This window comes from Trichoderma evansii (genome assembly GCF_050947405.1).
Source record: "Trichoderma evansii strain SZMC 28006 chromosome Unknown GGI43scaffold_1, whole genome shotgun sequence".
In the NCBI taxonomy this organism is placed as follows: Eukaryota; Fungi; Ascomycota; class Sordariomycetes; order Hypocreales; family Hypocreaceae; genus Trichoderma; species Trichoderma evansii.
Window position 1 is genome coordinate 1,688,874 of NW_028145205.1, and position 21,134 is coordinate 1,710,007.

Genomic DNA, 21,134 nt, shown 5'->3' on the forward strand with positions numbered 1-21,134 from the left:
AGAAGAAGCAGGTTCGTGTCCCGGGGTGCCTGGGACATGCATTCAAAGCTCAACGTGGCCGTCCCTCTCGTTGCACTCCTGCTCCCTTGCGGTGACTGGCTAGGGTTTGAAGATCGCTGTCCTAAAAATCAGACGATGATGTTTCCTCTCATTGGCGCACAAGGAAAGGGCTGAAACGGTCGCTTGCAGCCGATCCTCCTTTTTCGCGCCCTGTTTGCCCACGGTACGTTAAAGCGACCTGTTGCTCTCTGTGACCCGTGATGTACGATAGTCGAGCTGTGAACTTACCTGTAGTAAAAGAGAAGAGAAATCCAAAGAAGTGACGTTTAAATGAAGAATATAATGGAATGTTGTCTATTTTAGTAACATCGCCGAGATGTCTCCTTGCTTGCCTCTCGAGAAGAACAATTTTAGCCTGTTTCTGATATCCTCCGCGCCAAAAGCTTGTTTACCTTGCCAATAGCAGTAACCATTGAAACTCCAACAGCAAATCATCATCAGAAAAAAAAAAAAAAGCGCTGTAACCAATTACCAAGCTAAACAACCTAGTCGCCCAGCCGTCCGATGTTTATCGAAGGCCGCCCAGCGACATACTTTTCTCGTCATTTCCCCGTCTAAATCTCTTTTCTCCTCCTCCTATGGCGATAGACGAATATGTCCGATACCTAGATGAATTCTAGGCTGTGGCTCTCGTTATTTCCGTTCATGTATGATTATGCTTAAGTGTCATTTCTAATTTCGCATCTGCCGCCTCCTTCTCTGGCCTTGTGACGCTTCTCCGTCTTCATCATCATCGTTATCTGAAAGGTCATCTGGATTTCTGGGGCCTCTCCCTCTGTCATTTCCTTTCTTGATTGAAATGATGCAGCCCTGCTCTTTCAAACGTTTAGCTAAACTGCTACTGGCTACCATGCCAGGAAATTCTTTGGCGCTGAAAACCTTGAACGGTTCACTCTTGATCTCTGCTAGAATGGGAAAGTGTCGAACAGATCCAGCTCGACCAGGATCTATCATCATCAGTGTAAATTTCAATCGAAACGAGCCCGGAGTACGACATGAAAGATCAGAAAAGCAGAAGAAACAGCCCTCCTTTCCATTCTCGTCCTGTCCCACGAACGGTGTCGAAACAAGAGAGCCCATCAACCGTCGTTGATGCTGGTATTCTTCTGGCATGTAAGAGGAATCACGCTCTCCCGATTCGTCGAATATGGCACAGCTCATGACATAGCTCTCGTACCGTAGGTAGACTCGAACATCCTCTTGCGTGAGATTCGGGTTTGTAACAATGAGTTCCACAATCGGAGGCGGGTCAATGACTCTTCGATCTCTATCGCCAAACCCGCAAGCTCGGGCTGCGTTTGGCTGTTGGCGCATTTTGAGCTCAAAACTGATGTCGCTCAAGAATTGGGCTTTATTCGAATTCAATAAGTTGGGAACTTGAACTGGAGTGGCTTCTGTACTGTCTGAACCGTAAAATGACGATTGTGGTATTGGCCTTGAAGGTTCTGGCTGAAGCGTTGATTCCATCATGGGTGTATCTTGGTCGTATCTCGTACCATAAGATGGCGTGTTTCTGCCCTCAGGTTCTCTATAAGGCTGTGGCGGTGGTAGCGGACGGTTCATGTGGTTCATACTGGGGGGGAACTGAGATAATCGAGGGTCAGCGGAGCTGTCGAGCCTCCCAGGCGCTACTGGCGGAAACATCTGAGGCGGTTGGGCCGTATCTGCCATCTGATGACTCGGATAGTTCTGGTGATTAACTTGTCCGGTGTATGGGGCATGTGAAGGAGAAGTTAGGGGAGATGAAATGCTTGGGCCGGCATTATTGTGAGGATAAGATGGGGGTCGAAAATATTGAGGGTGATCTTGTGAGGGAGGTCGAAAAGTATCTTGCGCATAAGGAACTCCTGCAAGTAGGCCTTGTGGAGGAGGCAATCGCTGTGCTCCCAAGGCGGGGTTTGCAGAATAGTGACCCAGGCCGACATGATCTGGCATGCGAGGCATATTCTCTAGCCCGTTGGGATTTCTAACATCCATTTCACTGGCGAAGCCCGAAAGTCTTGCTGCTGGATTATGATGTCCTGATAAGCTGTCCTGGGCGCGCCCTGGAGCCGAAGACATAATCAGTTCTGTTCAGGACAGGCAGCAGAAAGAAGGAAGAAAAGTAACGGCTGAAGGTAGGTGTAGACAAATAGTAGTAGCAATGCAATGTCGGCAGCTAAAAGTAGTAGTGCTGGTAGTAGGCCTAGTATATTAAGGCCAGTCAGCGCACCCTGGTCAAGTGCGGACACTCGCGAGCCAATGCGGTTCTGGTTAGAGATCTCCTAGACCCTCTTTCCGTCTAGGGCTCAATCGGGATGAGTTCTTCTTACCAGGTAGAGGGAACTGCAAGCTGCATGCCTGCAACCAAGATCGTTGCTGGCGTGGGTGGAGGCGGATGGATATGTACGTGTGTGTGGATGCGGGGCACAAGGAGGAGTGTGTGTATACAGCAGCTATTACTACTGTACTCAGATTCTGCGACCGGACAAGCGCGATGTTCGGCTGGGCTGCCCTCGAGAAATCTGAGTGCAGTACTGGCGTTGGGCGGCAGCAATATATGGTTGACAGGCACCGTGTGTTCATCCAGGTTTCTCCGCTTCACGCCAACCACAGCAGGAGAGGAGCACAAGCAGGGAGGGGGATATACCTACATGTGCATGCGTACGATCCAGGTTGTCGATGTGCCCACTGCTTGTAGGTCTACAGCACTACGGTCCCTTGTGAGACAAAGGACGCGCCGCCCCGATAACTAGAATCAAGAAAGAGGCTGCTGCCGGCCGTATGGGCCCAACTCTGATCGGGAGAACCCTGAGATTAAAGGGCACGCTAGTATACTAAAACAGTGCTGCCAAAGGAGATAGAGTTGGTAACCAAGCGCTGTTGCTTAGCTAGAGAAGAGTATTGAGCGATGCTGGTATCAAAAAGATGTGCTCGTGGGGGAGGAAACACGCCCTCCAGCTTTGTTGACCAAGAAAGCGGTGAATAGAAGAGAACGCGACGCCGTGACGACTACCACTAGTAGTATTTGATATTTCGGACCTCTTGTAGCTTTTAACAGCCCCAGGGCCGTAAGTGCAAGGGTAGACGGGGAGAGGACGGAGTGGGGAGAGCGGAAGAAGAGATACGGAAACGCAAGTAAAATGCTGGCGTGCCAAGAGCCAGTTATCGAGAGGGCCGGCGAAGCCACGCAGGGCCTGGCTGGAGGACGAGAGATGCTCGATAGCAAGCCCGCACTCGGGCCATTTGACCAGCGCCATGTATCGAGCACTCGGCCACGCGAAGCATGTTACAGTAGCCTTTCTCTGTTTGTATCTGTACGAGTACGTGCTCCAAAAGGGCAAACTCCAGAGAAACCCCCGTACTTGGTGCTCCACAGGCACGCCGCAGAAACAATAATGAGACCACCTGCGCGAGCGGCCCAGCCGGGGGTAGCCAATTGGCGCTGACCAGGGGGGAGTGGACACAAGTCACAACTGACAGATCTTATATTCCCACAGGCAGGGCGGAGACAGACGCATCCTCCCATGTCACAGCATGGTTGATGTGGCGGTGGGTGAATCCGAATCGCTGGGGCCGCTGCGGGCTTATTGCACGTTGATTCCGCTAGGCGAGCTTTGATAATGCCGAGCTCTGTTCGTTCATGTGTGACGTATAGAGTAGGCACTGGTAGGTATCATGGGCAAAGATGCTCTAAACAGCGCACCCGTACGACTAGTACTACTAGCTCCGTACCTCTCATATTCACAAATATGCTTCTCCCTTCTTTCAAGCAACGGAGATGTGGCGCCAAGTATTTCAGCAGCCGTGCAATGAGCCTGTTTTTTTGAGGATGTGGCACTGAGAATGGGCCAAGCAACTAGGCTACGGCGCTGGACTAACATTGGCACTTCCAAGTTCCAGCTCAAGACGCAAGGCAGGGATGGTTGGTTGGCTGTTGGTGGCTTTGAGTACAAAATGTCGGCTGGTGGTGCTAACCGCCAGCCCAGTTCCAAGGGAGACCGGGTTACTGAAAATGCCCTGATCGTATATACCTGCTTGTTAGGTGGGCTATCCATCTGTAAATGTTGTATGGCCAGGTCAGCCTCATGCGCTTAGGAGATGAAAGTGCCGGCTTAAAGTCTCTAGATGCTCGACATCGCCATTAGCATATTTTTTACGCTGCACTACTGGGCGTTGAGGGTAAAAATCGAACCATCTGGACATGCCACGGGCTGCTAACTCTGAGAGCACGGACTGATGGTCTTCGACTCATTCGAGATCCGGTCTTCAGGACTGAGAGAGAAGGGACTCTTCGAGTTGGCGGATGCCCTGCACCCTAGCACACTATGTACATGTACGGGTAAGATGGTCATGGGGTGGGCAGCACAGCTTGAGAACAGCTCTCTCCCCTTGGTCAGAATTCGAGCATGAGCCTTGTACTCGGCATGGAGTACTCTGCGGTTGGACCACCTTTCGGTGTGATGGGATGTGATGCCCTCTTTTCAGCGTGGAAAAAGTGGCCTGTGCTGCTCTTGGCCAGCTTCAACTCGGCAAAGCTCAGCTACGAAGGATTTGGTGCCACCAGTTCGCGAAATCGAAGCAGCGAGAAGACAAGCGATAACCGTCTGGCAATATGACACCAAGGCGAGCGTTCCTCTTCCGTGACCCCGGCCAGCCTCGCAGACAGCCAGTGGTAAGGCATGCCATGTGCAAGAATTTTTCACAGAGTTGGAGAACTGCAGAGTCGCATCCACAATGCATGAATGAGCACACCAACGCGTATCGTGTCTGAGCCATGGATATTATTAATGCCACCGCTCACATGCATTGGCATCCTGATGGGGATTTTTTTGTTGGTGCCTGCGCATGGTAATTCGCCGTGGTGCAAGTCACACTCGTTAAGGAACGTGAAGCGAAGACGAGGGGGTTGGGCAATCCATGAAGCTCTAATAGAGGAAGATCCTTGCAACTGTTGGATTCTGCTCTCAGCTTTTTTTTTTTTTTTACCTCTCTCCTGTCCCTTAACCCCCTTTGGTCTATCATGTGGGAGGATAGATCGTCCGTTACTTGCAGGGTCTGGCCCAGCCGAATCACAAGTCCCTGTAACAGCCGTACGTAAAAGAAAGCGCCTGCTCCTGGAAGGTCCTTGACAACACTTGCCTCGTGCAGGTGAAGATGCAGGTGCGGGTGCAGACTCAATGGAAGGAAGAAGGGGATTAGAAAACAAGAGATTGAAAGAGTAGATTCCATTTTGGAGCTCTCGCCTACCTTGGGCAGTAGGACCGCTACCAGGTTGGTACCTGTAACCGGGTATTAGGTACTAGCGGTGCCGAGTTAGGATAGGTGTGTGGGAAGGTTCCCACTACTTAGCGCTGGCCGTTATGTTCCCGTCAGGTACGTAAAATCCAAGTTCGCTTCCATCTGCGATGAATTCAAGCTCCTTGGCACTAATCAAAGTTGCCGTACCTCGAGCTAGGAGGTTCTTCTCAAGTGCATGCCTACCTAGAGTGTTTGGTCTTTTACTGTAGGTGCTCGGTAATACATATTACCTAAATAGGTACGCAGTGGCCTTGGGTGCCATTTCAACTGGATGCTAGGGAGCTGCTCGGATAATGCTGCTCTGAGATCATACGTGCTGCAACCCTGCACCTGTACCTGTACAAGCCAGGGGCAGGCTTGGTATTGCGCATCTAGCATCGGATATCGTCCGTAGAGCTGAACCTGCTTCCACGTCACGACAGGCCAGATTAGTACCGTGCATGTACCGTAGCACTGCTAAATATAGGGCCACCTCTACCGACTCTCTTGATGGAGATGGTGCTACGGAGTACTACCACGGAATACCACATAGGGTAGCTACCTAGGTAGTAGCTACAGTAGGTAGGTGCTGGACAATAGGAAGCTTGGTACTTCCCTCTGCATGATGCTCAAGCAGAAACTGCATCTTGATCCTTCTCATGACAGCATCGTACCATGGACCCTTGCGAGAACCACTCGCAGTAGCACATTATCATCACTGCACCACTCCGTACTACTGCCTAGACAGCTAGATCGCCTCTGGTTGACAGCCTCCTCTATTCGCGAGGAGCGGGCCTAGTGCCCAGATGTGCAGATTCGTGCTACTGCTAGCCATACCCACCTGGGTTGTGCATTTTGCTGCCACTCCAGATTGCCTGGCCATCCACCGGCACTTGCGTCTCGTCATCGGACTCCCCTCCGACCTCTCACCGCCAATCCAAGCTCTTTGCTTTTGATAGCACCCAGTACGGTAGCAGCAATCCTGTGCAAATAAGGTACAGAGCAAGGGTGGATATCAGCCGCGGAGCGTTTGCCTTTTCTCAAGACGGCTGGGCTGCTTATCTAATAGCTCCAGGAACACCGCTATTATACGAAGCATCCAGTAACGGCGAGCGAATGGCATCGACAAGCTCCGCCGCTGGCCTTTCCTGCGTATCGGGCATCGCGACTCAGGGCAGATTGGGAATGGATCGATTCTTCCCGCTGCACCCTCTTGGGCCACATCAGGAGCTGCCAATGACAGGTAGGTACATGTACTTGCGGTCCAGAGAGCTGCTGACCACGTCCAGCCATGCCATCCGCCTAATGGGGATATCAACTTGACTCTTTTGCTCTCGCTTGTCGGCCGCCTTCGTTGACTCCGCCCCTCCTGGACGCGGCGCTTGTTGCTTTTTGCAGACTCCAGCCAACCTCTCTATTTGCAGATGAGCAGTCAACTAATCTCACTCTACTCCGGGGAACTGCGCGAACTCTGCAGTATACAGGCTCGCTGTGTCTTTGTGCGAAGAGCGGGCCAAGTGGCGACGCTCTATTTTCCGGCAATGGCCGAGACACCCTCTTGCAGCTCCAACAAGGCTGAGCTAGACAGTGTCTTAGACCTGACCCTTGGTCCAGCAGAGACAACATTGAGTCACGGGCCTGGTACCTGTTTGGTAGCAGGAATTGTCAATACGAGCTTTCGTTGCAAAGTTGCTCTTGTTCCTGCTCCTGCTCACGGGCATCCCTTCTGGATTCTCCCGTTAGCGCTCGCGTTATTCACTCTAGTTGCCAAGAACCGGGCCCATGGATTTGCTTTGTCCGGGCTGGCTCACCATCCCCGTCATCACACAGGTGTACAAAAGTACAGGTATGGAGCAATGCTCCATCCAAATCCAACCTGCAAGTGGAAAAGTACGTCCGAGGGCGCATAATATAGCCTCCCCTGGCTGGCCTCTTCGAGTTCTGCTGGGTAGCCTTGTCCAGAACACTTCGTTGCATCGTCCCGTCTTCCGCTTCCCGCTTCCCGTCTTCCCCGGCGAAAAAAAGAGGCCCTTACGAGTAGGCTACGGGCCAGGGACCGCTTTGCTGTGGAGTTCTAGGCGGAGAAGCGTGCCACGGCAGCCAACCCGTGAACTCGAGTTGCTTGTCTTCAAATTAGGACGGCATGAAGAATTATCGACATGTCTCACACACCCTCATCCAAAGTGGGAGCTAATGTGAAGGCTGCTTGCTGTCTTTCTCCCCTTCCGTACATTCCACGAAAATTTTCCTGGTGTGCCCGCATGTCTCACCCATAAAACCACACACACACGTGTCTCTATGTGGTAGTACTAATACTAGTGATATCAGCCCGCCGCTCATCACAGGATGGCACTAATGAAACTTGTAATACCGCCTCGGTGACCGATACTCATTGCTACTGGCTCACCGCAGACCAGCTGAGACTTCGCTTTGAACATTCTGAGACCCAAGTCGACGTGACTCGAAGGGTCATGAAGACATAGCATTGCGTAAACTACGTACACTATGACTACCATCATCTTTCTGTATACATATGAGTGCTCCACGCAAAGTATAGCTCATCTATCGATGGCTAGCTATAACCCATTGACAGCTTCTTTTTTCTATTTGCGTGATATTTTTTATTATTTTTGCCTTGTCTGATTTTCTCCCTAATATGCTAGTACTACTTGAGTGGATTAGCAAAGCAATCACCAATCACCAACCAGCCAACGAACCGCGCAGCAAGTTGGCTTTAAAACTTGAATGGAAGTTTCAAGATTTTCTTCATGCGGTTGCCGGTGGGCTGACCAGTCTCAGAGACGACGACTTGGTAATCCAAGACAGTATTGAGGTGTGGGAGATGCTTACAGCGCCCGCAAGCAGCAGTCTTCTCCTATTCTCAACTCCTTGGGGTCCAAAAATGCCCCTTTCTTACTGCCTGGGTAAAGAGACTGTCAGGCTGCTTATTGGTATACATTATCGAAAACTATTCCAGGTCATCACTCAAAATCGGGTCATCATAATCATCAAGACTTTTGTTAAACTGCGTGCAGAATAGCCTTCCTAGACGACCAACCTTGAATGCTCTCATTTTGACATATACACGCAAACGTGCCAAAAAGACAAGAGCCCGTCCAGTAGAACTGCTGGTCCCAGAAAGAGGCAATTGAACAGGAGCACTAGTCATGGCAGGCATCAGACATGCTGTCACCCACTGGAACCCGCTTCCTCTTCCGTGCTCTCCCTCTCAAGTCCACATTTGAGTTACGGACGGCTGGGAGATGGTTAGCTGCCATGTATCAAATTCACGTTCACATACCACCAACCGCTGGTCTGGAAGTTGGAATCTCTGACAGCACACTATTATCTCACCAGGAAGGGGGGCGCTTCACTTCAGCCAGGCCTAGCTGGTTGGGCTTTCTTTCCCTTGCATGATATAGCGGCTTGAGACGAGACCTTTGCCCTGCGCCCAGCTGCACTCGTGCGCCCCATGCCTTGTGCTTGACTCGGCATGATGACCTGTCAATTTGGCAGCCCTCTGGCTGTGCTGGACCAAAAGTATATTAGCCGAAGAGGGGGACACTTATGGTGCGGCTGGTGCGGCTGGTTGGCAGGACAGACACTCATTCGTCGACCAGTGAACAGTGTCGTGCTACCCGCCCTAACGTAACGTTAACGAGAAACAACAGCTTTTGTCTTGCGGAGCATTGTTTCCTAGCATTAGCCCCTTTGCCTTAGTGCTCTAGAAGGCGGCAGTTTCAGTAAACTGGGCCAGATCGCTGCATGTTGGGCGAAGGCCGTCAAGCCGACTACCATGTCGGCGCGTGAAGCTTCTTGCGTGGCCGCGGCTAGTAGTGCGTTTCTCCGTCGGTAAGGGAGGAAAGTACCAGTTTGCTCGTGTTTCTTTAGGACCAGCGTCGCATAGACTATCAGGATTCATTGGCCCTGTCACAGGTATATTGCTCGGTTGGACACTTCCCTTTTGTTTCCCGTGTCCCCCACGAGCCAAAACAGCGAGGACTAGCCCGGAGTTGGAAACGAGACAGGGGAAGCTGTCAATGAGAATCCTTCCCGTGGCATCTCATCACTGGTGCTATATAGCATCACTATATATATGTACTGTATTGCCATTTACTATATTTGGCGACGTTCCTGGGCATGTGTGTACAATGGCATAGGTATCGCTTTTGGCTTCATTTTTTTGAAGAGAGTGTCAAGCGGTGAAAATGAAGTCTATGCAGCAATACGTGACTCAACACAGCATCGTCCTCATAGATTATCCTTTCACCCATGCAGCTATAGATATGATTTGATGCAATATCATCTTCATAGTCTATTCCTTCAGCCTAAGCTACTCTTGGGTCATGGGTCAAATTTGCTATAATGAACAATTACGCACTATCTGCTCGGTAAATTGCATCTTCTCCAAACGGTGCCGCTTGGAAACACGTTTTGTCATTTTAATTGGATTCAATATTGAAATTTAATGAGCTTTTATTTATTGACGAGTTGACAACTCTCTTGTATGTGGTATCTAATTCTTTTAATGTTGATACCTATCCAAGATGTATTCTGCCAATTTGGCCGAGTCATCCTCGTCCGTCTCTCGACGAATGTTCTTGTTCTTAGGTATCTTGGTACCGTTTGATAACAGTAAATATATAACAATATGTGTATGCAATATATATAGCCTCGAAAGGCTAAAAACTATTCATCTCCAATACTCCACCAAAGAGGGAAAAAAAAATATCAAAGCATAATGCGCTGAATGGGCACCCTCAATCTGGCAGTAGAGGCCAGGAGATGTTGGTGTCGCATGCATGAAAATGATATTAAAAATAAAATATGCGTTGTTCGTCGTATGTATAAAAATCGTTGAAAACATTACGTTTAAATTTGAGAAAATATATCCAATAAAAGGATCGTTTGTATAAATATGCAATATGCTTGATCGGTATATATACGATCTTGAACAAGCGTGCTGATGAGTCGTCACTTACAAGGCCGAAATAAGAGTAACGAGTGTAGCACAAAGGGCGGCTAATGTAGTCGTATATATGGCTGGTCGTACGGCAAGGACTCCTGATGAAGCTGGTGGTAGAGTGCCGTTGACATAATTTGGGCCGCACAAAGTGTTTACTTGGCGGGCTGCGGCCTGGTAGACACCGGCGACTAGCGAGCTGCGGTCTGCGGAGGCAGAGTAAAATATATCCATGGTCTGCTGGGTGCACAAGCTGCACGATGGGTTGGAGCTACCAGGTAAGGCTATGCCATACGGCAAGAAGTAGAGGTAGGCATCTGATGGCGTATTGAGATTGGTGACAGCGTTTGCAAAGCAATATTGACTCGAAGTAGGATCTTGGAGACAAGTTGCTGCATACAATGTCTTGTAGGCCAGCAGACCGTCGTATGCCTGAAGAACTAGAGTCTGATTCTGATCAACTTCGGTCTTGCAATTACCGGCCATGGTGAGGTTCGTGGCGGCTTGATCGAGGAAAGTTGCACAAGTCGACGAGTCAGCTTTGCAAGTTGCGTCTAGCACCCGCACTATGCTGAGTAGCGACTTTTCGGCTTGGAAGAAACCTGTCGAAGACTAGCATACCCGGGTTAGTGAAATTCAAACCTAGTTTGGCATATTATGCATCCCCAAGGTAGTGGATATGAAAACTCACCTGGAGCATCATGGAGAGCGGATAGCAGCTCTTGAAAGTTGGGTTTGATAGAAGACTCGTTATGAATTTGGGACATGCGTCGGTTGAACCAGAACTTTGGAAGGCAGAAGCTGGCGTATTATCAAATGGCTCTGGCAACGGAGTCAACGATGCTACTGCACTACTGGTGGGCTTTGACAGCGTCGTGGTTGTGGCGCTGTGAGCTGCCTTGGCATTCCTTCTCTTCATGTCTCCATTCTCGCGTGGCGTGGCATCGTTGCTATCACCTCTCTCCACTTCTTCAACGTGCCGTAACACGGGCTCGCTAATATAGCTAGGGAATATATCAAGCAATTCCTCCGAAGATTGTGGAGATGGCGGCGGACTTGTATCGATTAAAAGCGTGGGAATACGAGTAGAAGCACGCTCTGGTAATGTGGCAGCAGAGCCGAGGGTCGCTAAAAATGCGATGATGAGAAGTGCGAAGTGCATCTGGTGCAATCGGCGTGTTGGTGTATTGGTTTTGGAGCGCTCGGCAGAGGCGAATATTAGTGGATTAAACATTGTGATAGATGGTAATGATTCCGAAGATGGTATCCGAAGAAATCGTAGTAATTACTGTCGTCTATCGAAGTACGCAGCCTTCACCGTTTCTTTTTCGATAAAGCTTATACAAGGTGAAGCTGGCGCCACAAATCGGGTCAGAGCCGAGATTGAGCAATAGTTTTGGTGGAAGCTCAGTCAGCGGAACCAGTTATCGTGATGCATAGACCATTGCTCGACTTAGACCAAAGCGCGTGTAAGTCGAATTCGTTCTCGTGGTGCCAAGCGGGAGAATCGATTGATATGGGCGCCTGGATCCCGCAGAAACAGCTGAAGGCGACAACGATGCTTCCTCTGTTTTGGTTGGCGGTTTACCCAGGGGTTCCCAATTTTTTCTCTCTCAACTCCCGAAACTGCGTCCTCTCCTACGGCGAAGCTCTTCTTGTGTCTTGTCCCTCCACCACCCCCCGTTTGTTCTGTCTCGCTATATGAGAGCCAGAGAACAGACCCCTCGTGGGAAGGTAACAACGATGTAGAAAAGAGCAATGGAGTGAGGAAGAAAGAGAAACGAAGCTCGAGGCAATTGCCACCACGAAGCACCTGCCTTGGTAGGCAAGAAGGACAAGGCAAGGCAAGCTTAGCGAAAGAGCTGGTTGAAATTACAGGGAAGGCACAACGATGTAGATCAAACGAGCGGATGGAAAGAGGAAAGATGTGCAAGGAAAAAGGCCCGGAGCAAGAGTTCACACTGGCAACAGCTATGGAGCAGCAGCCGGGCCTTAGATAGGCAAAGAGGGAAGGGACGACGCGGGCCTGCAACAGGGCCCAAGCTGCCAAGGCAGGCGCGCTGCTCTGGTTTGAGCAACCGCCCCGCCATCGACGGTGTGAGCAGGGCCTAAAGCGTCCAAGTCCATGCAACTAGCGGCGTGGGCACGGGCATTATCACCAAAGCGCAGCCAGTAGTGCGTAGGATGGGAGAAAGTACGGGGTATGCAGCACCTGCGATTGGGCTGGGCAAGAGGCTGAGGGGCAGAAAATAGATGGAAGGGAGAAAAAGCCCGCACGAGCCTTGGCGTGTCGATTGGAGCCGATGCCGTGCTTGGACTTCACTTCTACAACAAGCGCTTCTACGTGAAATTACAAGGCTGCTCTGTCTTGCTTGTGCTCTTCCTTTTTTCCAGTCCAATCGTCAGATGAAAAAAGCCACAGCGAACGGGAGAGCTACAAGTAGACACACCATTACCAGTAGGCGAGGAGCGGCGCCTCCCCCTGGCCTAGTTGGGATAAGAAGCCCGTTAATAGCGCCAGGTGAGTTTAATTGCATCTCACAGTGTAGCGAGGCCGGCGCAAGCCACATGCGCAAGCTATTGGATGGAAGAGATTTTTTTTCTTCTCACGGCTGACGACGTTCATCTTCAATTGATGATGTTTTGTAGCTGCAGAGCACAAACAAGATGCTCATATACGGGCAATATGGCAGCTAACGTGGATCACTGCATCAGCTGTGAGCTACAATACAGTACAAACTTTCAACAGCCATCGCCACCGTGCATGAACAGCTCTCTGCACCTGCAAGCTAAATACCATTGGTGGCGCTACGATAAACAATGTACAGTAGCACCTGTAAGGCGACGGTAGGTCGCACTACCGCGCTGCCTCGACTGCTCTAGAATCAGGTCAAAATGCAGCCAATAGCGCCATAAAAGCTTGGCCTGACGCCGCCGTGCCACTCCGGCTAGCGAAAACCGGCTGCTCTCCCGCCTAGCTCCGAGCAAATCCCTCCACCGCCTTCACCTGCAGACTATTATATCTCGATGGGATGTGGTAATCTGGCTTATACGAGCATGGCTCGGGAAGGAAAAATTGGCGGAAAAAAAGAGGGCAGCCAATTACACGTACAAATACGGCACCGAGAGCTCCGCCTCAGCTTCACCGGCTGGTCCAATACTGCGGTACACCCTACGGTACAGTATAAGAAAAATGACAGGAAAAAAACCGCAAATTAAAAACGACACGTAACATGCGTGGTGTAGATGAAATTTATGCTACGCCAAAACACGCCTCGTATGTGCAATATAACATCAATTGGTGAAAATGAAAATACTGTACTCGGCAGCAAACCCGTTTCCCTTCCATTGATTCATTCTACTTCTCCTGCATCTGACGGCTGCGCTCCTCTCCACCCTCAGCTCTTCAACGGGTTCATTCATTGTACGACAAGCGACACGCGGCTCCCCTGCTGAAGAAAAACCTGGAACAGCACCGCAATACTAAACAAGACGGGCCCCAGTCACGCCACACTTGCAGCGTGCATCTTTCATCCACCGCTTGCCGTCCAGCCATAACCCCCACCCGCTACGGCCAACCTGAGCCGCGTCGTTACCACATGCGGCAGAAGAATATGGAATGCCAGCGCCGCTAATTTTCCCTTTTGTTCTTCGTGTAGGCCTCGATTGGTCGGTAAATACCTAGTCGTAGTGGGCACAAAACTATTACCCAAGAAACGAGATAAGATACCCTCCACAATCAAACAAGGCAGAGCACAGCCTGGCTCAACCACGACCCCTGTTTCGCGTCGCCAAGGAAAATAGCAAAAGAAAGCAAGAGAAGAAAAAAATCTGGAGCAAATCGATTCGTAATGCTCCGGGTCACCGGCAACAAAGATCCCTTTTTTGATGGCTGTATCAGTTTCAGCCTGCCCTATGATGAAAAAACCCAGAGCTGCATCTCACTACAGGTGACACGACATTAGCCTTCTCCATAATATCTATCTTTGGCACTTTTTTTCTCCAACTCAGCCCTTTGGCTGAAGATCACTAATGGGCCTAGTACGAAGTAGTGATAGGCACTTTCAGGTACAGGTGGCGCACCGTTTTGCGCAACATCTCTGTAAAGGTTCCAGGTTCAACTCTTCAGGTAAAGGTGAAACATAATCAGCTATACATGGTTGACTTTGCTCTTTGCCAGTTCGTCATACTTGCACCACAATCACATGTTGCTCTTCTACCTACCTAGGTAAGTATCTTGTTCAGCAGGTATTAGTTGAAGAGACACGTAAACATGTGCCTTCAGAACAAGATACTCGTAAACATATCAAATATTGTCAACTCTTGGTTTCAGATAGGCATCACATGACATAAATAGAGATTTTATTAAACTAAACTATAGATCAATAGAGCAAGTGGCGTGTTTCTGATATGCAGTACAAGTCTCACGAGGGGAGGTGAAAGGTTATCCTCCATCTCCCGCCGTCCTACCTCTCTTCACCCAGTACGGTTAAACAAAAAAGAAAAAGAAATCCTAGATATACCTTTTGGGGTGTACATGTGTCCTACTATCTATATACTCATTCCAAGCCTAATATCCTATCCCAAGCCCAAAGAATTCTCAGCAGTTCAGGGTACGCACTTGCATCATCCACCTCTTCATCTTCCAGCTGTGAATTGGTATCCAAATCTTCTTCAATGCGTATTATATACACAACAGAAACAGCAGATGAGCAGTTGTGCCATTATTTAGCAGCATATCCATCCATCAGCGCCCTGCTACTGTTCACGAGCTCGTTGTCAAGCTCTGCAGCTTGACCAACTCGGCGTAGCGTCCATTCTTCCTCATAAGCTCTTGATGAGTTCCAGACTCGGCAACACGGCCCTGATCAATCACGTAAATGACATCTGCCTTCTGAATCGTACTGAGGCGGTGGGCAACGGCAATCGTGGTACGCCCGGCTGCAGCCCTGTCTAGGGCCTCCTGAACGACAACCTCGGATTCTGAATCGAGGGCCGATGTGGCTTCGTCAAGGAGTAGGATCTTGGGGTTACGTATCAGGGCTCGAGCAATGGCAATGCGCTGCTTCTGACCGCCGGAGAGTAAGCCTCCCTTGCTGCCAACGAGTGTGTTAAATCCGTCGGGAAGCGAAATGATAAAATCGTAAATGTTGGCTTCGCGGCAGACTTGCTCCAGCTGCTCATCTGAGACATCTTCCTTTGGTGTACCGAGAAGAATATTTTCTTTGATTGTACCCGAGTAGAGGGTTGGCTCCTGGTTCACAAGCGAAATAAATGATCGGTAGTCGCCAACATTCAGGCCACTGATATCTTTGCCATCAACGTAGACGCCGCCTGCCAACGGATCATAGAAGCGCTCTAGCAATGAGATAGTCGTGCTCTTGCCACACCCAGATGCACCAACCAAGGCAACATACTGGCCAGGCTTGATCGTCAGGTTGAGGCCTCGAAGAACAGCTTGTTCAGGCCGAGTAGGGTAGCGGAAGTGAACGTCACGGAACTCAACGGTGCCTTCTACCTCACCCTCGCTGAGACGTTCGCCCTCTTGCGACCAGGAATCAATTCTTGGTACCCGGTCAAAGAGTTTCTTCAGTGACAAGGCTGACGTATGGGCCTTGCCCATGTCGGGCGCAAGCGAGAAGAAGCTTCCTGCCGACTGGGCACTGTAGATAATGCCCATGAAGCAGACAAAGAAGGTAAACAAATCGTACTCATGAGTGGCAAGCAGGCCACCACCGTACCAGAATCCAAGTCCAAAGCAGAGGAAGACGGCGCCTTGGGCAGCACCATAGACGGCACTCGATGTGAGTATAGATTTCAAACCCTTGCGCCGCTGGATGGCAATGTCCTCACGATATTTGCGCATGATGTCTTGTTCGCGAGTAAGGGAAGCAACCGTACGGATTGATGAGATGGCTTCGGAGGCGTAGGCGGCAGACTCTGCATAGGCGGTTTGTGCTCGTGTCTGGAAACGGAGCAACAAGTAAAACCGAAAGAAGCCACAAGCTAACATGACGGGGATCGTCGCCGTACAAACAAGTGACAATTTCCATCCAATGGCCAATCCCATAACCATTGAAGAGAGAAGAGTCGATAATGTCAGAAGGATTGTTCCCAGAGTGGCACCACTGAGGCCGCCAACGTTATTAGCCTCGGTTGAGAGCGTTGCCGTCAAGATACCTGCTGAATTCTCCTTCTTATCGTAAAAGGAGATATCCTGTCGAAGGAAAGTTCTAAAAATTTCATATCTGATGCGGTGAATAAGATGCTCTGAACATGAAGCGAGCGATACTCCTTGCCCAGAATAGCAAAGCATCATACTGACAGCCAGCATGATGAACATGATGGCCCAGAAGTTTGCGTCATGTCTTATCTCGCTGATATTAGCATCCGGCAAGAGAGCATTTGTCAGAACGACGATTTCTTTGGCAAAGAAGACTAAAATTAATGATTCCAGCGGTTAGCAAACATTTAAACGTGGTTACAAAGCGGAATAGGGAATAGGAAAAGGGATAGAAGCTCACTAGCAGAGACAGGTTGCCCACCACCGCAGAGTATGGAAAAGATGAGACCAGATATCATGCGCTTCCATTCATTACGGTTGAATTTGGCGATGAACATGACTAGAGCCCAAGTGCTGTACCTTGCCTCTTTCTCAGCGCTACGTCCGCGTAAAACGATGCTTGATAGAGACTTTACGGTGGAGCTTCGTTTAAGTTTGTTCCTTTCCAGTTCATCAGCATTCACTATTCTTGATTGCCTCTTGATTAGCTTCTCTTGTTGTTCATCGATAAGATCCAGCTCGTCGCGAGAGAGATCTTGAACCGCCGCGATATCTTGTGCAGCTACCAGATTATGATAGGCGCCCTTCTTCTCTACTAGCTCGTCGTGAGTGCCTTGCTCTACAATTCGGCCCTTTGACATAACGACGATGTTATCGGCGTCCTTGATGGTTGATAGTCTATGAGCAATGGCGATGGTAGTCCGGCCAGCGGAAGCAGCCTCTAGGGCCGCCTGCACTATGCCTTCAGACTTTGTATCCAAAGCTGATGTTGCCTCGTCGAGAAGTAAAACTGTACACAAAATCGTATTAGCAATCAACATCCATAATGGTGAATCAAAGAATGACCAATCTTGGCTTACTTTTTGGATCGCTGACAATAGCTCGCGCGATAGCAATGCGCTGCTTCTGTCCGCCAGAGAGAAGGAAACCACGGTCGCCAACATTAGTCTCGTAGCGCTCTGGAAGGGAGTTGATGAAATCATGGGCGTTAGATTTCTTTGCGGCAGCAAAGACTAGCTCACGCTGCTCTTCCTCGCTTTCATTTTCGTGCTCTGTTCCAATCAGGCCGTGGCGGATGTTTTCAAAAATCGTCGTTCCAAACAGTGTGGGCTCTTGGTTAACTAGAGAAATCTGACGGCGAAGCCAGCGAGTGTTCAGCGTGGCAATGTCTTTCCCGTCAAGATAGATGGTGCCTCCCACGGGGTTATAAAACCGTTCTATAAGGCCTATGATGGTGCTCTTTCCAGATCCGGATGATCCCACAAGGGCAGTTGTCTTTCCAGCAGGAATATCAAGAGTAACGTCGTCCATGACCACAACACCGGGGCGTGAGGGATAGATATGCTTGACATTTTCCAGCCGGATATTGCCTTGGATAGCCTCGATACGGTCGCCCTCTTCGCTTCCAGGGTTGATGGGAGAAGCACGATCAATGGTGTCGAAAAGCTTTCCTGCGGAGCTAACAGCTGAAGCAAAAGCTTGGGAATTTGGTGCAATGGCATTCATGTTGAAAGCTCCCATCATCACCGTCATCATCACGATCAGAACATGATTGAGAGACATCTCGCCTCTCAAGAGAAACGTGCTGCCTTGCCAGAAAGCCAGAGCATAGCTCAGATAGAGGAGGAGCATGATACCACCAATCATGATCCCAACGGCGGCTTTAAGCCTGAAACCATAATACTCAGCCTTTTCTAGATGTTTATCATACTGCTTAGCCAGCCGTTCCTGCAATCCAAAGGCAACAGCAGTCCTAGCGGAGCTGAGTACTTCGTCGGCCAGGGTGCCACCATGGGCAAACGCTGTGATGGACTCTGAACTGCTCTTAACCATGTAGCCAGAAAATAAGGCTCCGTTAATGAGAATAGCGAAGATGACGCTCGAAAGAATCAGCGTCAGCTTCCAAGAAGTGGCAAACGCAATGACAAACGCAGTCACAAAAGTCGAGATGGCTCCAATGGTGACTGAAACCTTTTCTGAGATGCCGTCTTGGATAATATTGGTATCGGAGGTGATGCGAGTGATGATTTCTCCAGTGCCAAGCTTGTCGTAAAACCCAATATTTTGATTTAGACAGCTCTCGAGGTAATTTTCCCGGATCCTGGTGGTAATTTTCTCTCCCACGTAGATGAAACCCACTGTAGCGATGTAGGTGACGACGAACTGGCCGACAGCGAGATACACAAAGTACAGAACATACTTTGAAAGGTCATGGTTGAGCGCACCCTTGCCGATCAGGCCTACTGAAAACTCGGAGAAGGTCTTCTGGAGGCCACTGAAGAGCAGTGTCATTAGAGGTAGAGCGGCACCATTGGCAGCGGAACAAATGGCCCCGATTATCATGATGATGATGTCGAGTCCAGTGCTATATCGGTAAAGCGCAGCAATGCCCTGCTTCAGATCGGGCGTCAGAGCCTGTCGCTTAAGAATCTCGGCCTCATTGTCGGGCAAGTGTCGAAAAGGTTCCTCGGGATCTTCTTTAGACTCTTCCGAGTCTGCTTTCTTTTTCTCCTTCTTCTCCTTCTTCTCCTTCTTCTCCTTCTTCTCCTTCTTCTCCTTCTTCTCCTTCTTCTCCTTTTTCTCCTTTTTCTCCTTCTTGGACATCTTCTTCTTCTTTCCCTCGGGGTCTGGGTTCGTGATGACGTCTAGCTCTATGGCATCTTCAAGGTCCGTCTTCTTGACATCAACAGATTCCTCCTTTGGTGGAGAACCTTCGGCGATGATCAGCTCACTTCCGAGAGAGGAACTTCCTGGACTCGAAGAGCGCTCTGAGGCCAGCTCTCGGGCGATTGTTTCAGGCTTTTCGTCGGCCATGGTGGAAGTTGATAATCAGCTCGTCGAAAGACGACGGCCTCTGTGTATCAACGCGGTGCTCTGCTGTTCAATTATTGTTGCCGTTGACCAAATACTATGCGTTGCATGCGAATAGCATGTCTCCCTTGACAAATGTATCTTCAACGCGACGCTGGCAGCGTCCAACAAAGCTTAGTTCGGCTTAGGTCATTGAAGAGAAAGCAAGGGGCAAGGCGATAGACTCGTACACGCACGGGCTCGTCCTTCGTCGCCGCAGGAGGAAGCCTTGCAGCAGCAGTAATACTTTGTGTAAGAAACTCCCGTCAGAATGAACTGCCGCTTATACACGTCCCCCAGGAGATAATACATGCAGCTCCCTAGCAGAGTTGGATGGTCCCAGGGGACGTGCCTTGGGCGCAGCTGGCTTTTGTCTGCTTCGGCGCCACCAGCCCTGGCGAGAAGAGAACACTCTACAGCATGTCTGGGGGCTGGGCCACCGAAAAACTCGCATGCTGGGTTGCTCGGGCTTCTCTCGACAGGGATAGTTGTTGGTATTCTAGCTCAAGCAGTGACACATCCCAACGATGCAGTGAGCCGCCTCCATTCCACTAGCCTCTGGCCATCCGCGCACTGTACGTTGACTGAAGGAGGCTGGCCTCGGGTACGCAACCCTGGTGTGGCTTGCTCTGTCTTTGTATTTTCTTGAGCGTGGCCCATATAATTTATTATTTCTGATTTGTTAACTGAATGAAGAGCTTCCCACATCGTGCTGCGTGGTAGCGTCGACTCCAAGGAATTGGGGCTTGATGCCCAGATGAAGTCGTGGACGTGGCGGGTGTACACTGTATATATGTAGGAGGCACACTTCAGACATTGGCTAGGATTCACATCTATATCATAATCCACTGTGGCGCATCACTCATAATGTTGATTCTGAGACATTCGGACGCTTGGTACAAGGTATTTCCCGAGGATACCAGCTATCTACCGCCTTGGAGAAATACCACGACTGCTCGCAATTAAATGTCGATCCCATCACTCCATCAACCATCTTATACTTGAGACTACTCATACTGTCTAAGATGGCCGTGGGGTCGGCCCCGTTGGCCGCCGCTCTGGCTAGGGCCCGGCCGTTGGAACTTATTAGCACGACGTCGTGATTCTTACTGTCTTGTCTTATTGCTCCTTGTACACCGTATTCTGTATCTCAGGTAACCAAGACATGCCATCGCAGCATGACTCGTCCAGCCACCTACAATCCTACCCTCTGCCTGCCTCTCCGTCTTTTCCCGCTTGACTTCTTCTCTCCAAGCCAGGCATGCCTCAACTTCGCCAGCAAAAGGCATCCTATGGCAACAGATGCCATTTCTTCTTCGTTATAGACACAGCATTTTTGAACCCAGCTCCCAAAGCTCTGTTGCAAGGGGCTACTACATTGGCCCACCGGTCGTGCTCCAGGTCCCTCGTAATACGCACGACCGCCACATATTGCCTCTTTCAGAAGCCCAAGGGGCGGGACAGTCAGCCGAGTGACAGTTGAGGCCCCTTAGCGCACTTTCGCTGCCAGGATTCCCTACCCACAGCGGCCTAAAACATCCCGATCTCAGATCGTCTAGAGATTGGATAGCCAGCTACAGTAGATTAAGCTATACGGTCGCTTCCTCGACCAAATATATGAGATTCTTGCTTGTAAGCCTAGAATCTCTGTCATTCAGACTCCATGGAATTCTGTCGCCATGGAATTTCCATTAAAGTAGTTATTTTCATCTTGTCCCT

At 49.9% G+C, this 21,134-nt stretch overlaps 4 protein-coding genes across 4 annotated transcripts; 1 reads left to right on the forward strand and 3 right to left on the reverse strand.

Moving 5' to 3' along the window:
* Positions 1–501: 501 nt before the first annotated feature.
* GGI43DRAFT_16638 (velvet factor-domain-containing protein) lies at positions 502–2,589 on the reverse strand. Its single transcript, XM_083199626.1, has 2 exons — positions 2,373–2,589; positions 502–2,245 (listed from the first exon to the last, which is right to left on the reverse strand). Exon 2 carries the CDS (start codon positions 2,119–2,121, stop codon positions 733–735), a length of 1,389 nt encoding a protein of 462 aa, XP_083066173.1. The 5' UTR covers positions 2,122–2,245; positions 2,373–2,589; the 3' UTR covers positions 502–732.
* Positions 2,590–4,308: 1,719 nt separating this feature from the next.
* On the forward strand, positions 4,309–4,699 carry GGI43DRAFT_16694 (uncharacterized protein). The gene has a single exon (XM_083199640.1). It carries the CDS (start codon positions 4,449–4,451, stop codon positions 4,656–4,658), a length of 210 nt encoding a protein of 69 aa, XP_083066174.1. The 5' UTR covers positions 4,309–4,448; the 3' UTR covers positions 4,659–4,699.
* Positions 4,700–9,991: 5,292 nt separating this feature from the next.
* GGI43DRAFT_16716 (uncharacterized protein) lies at positions 9,992–11,615 on the reverse strand. The gene is made up of 2 exons (XM_083199646.1): positions 10,974–11,615; positions 9,992–10,894 (listed from the first exon to the last, which is right to left on the reverse strand). Exons 1-2 carry the CDS (start codon positions 11,514–11,516, stop codon positions 10,298–10,300), a joined length of 1,140 nt encoding a protein of 379 aa, XP_083066175.1. The 5' UTR covers positions 11,517–11,615; the 3' UTR covers positions 9,992–10,297.
* A 3,432-nt stretch (positions 11,616–15,047) lies between these two features.
* On the reverse strand, positions 15,048–19,379 carry GGI43DRAFT_419860 (P-loop containing nucleoside triphosphate hydrolase protein; the record flags this gene model as incomplete). Its single annotated transcript, XM_083207743.1, has 3 exons — positions 15,048–16,720; positions 16,807–17,355; positions 17,426–19,379. 3 exons carry the CDS (start codon positions 19,377–19,379, stop codon positions 15,048–15,050), a joined length of 4,176 nt encoding a protein of 1,391 aa, XP_083066176.1.
* Positions 19,380–21,134: the final 1,755 nt, after the last annotated feature.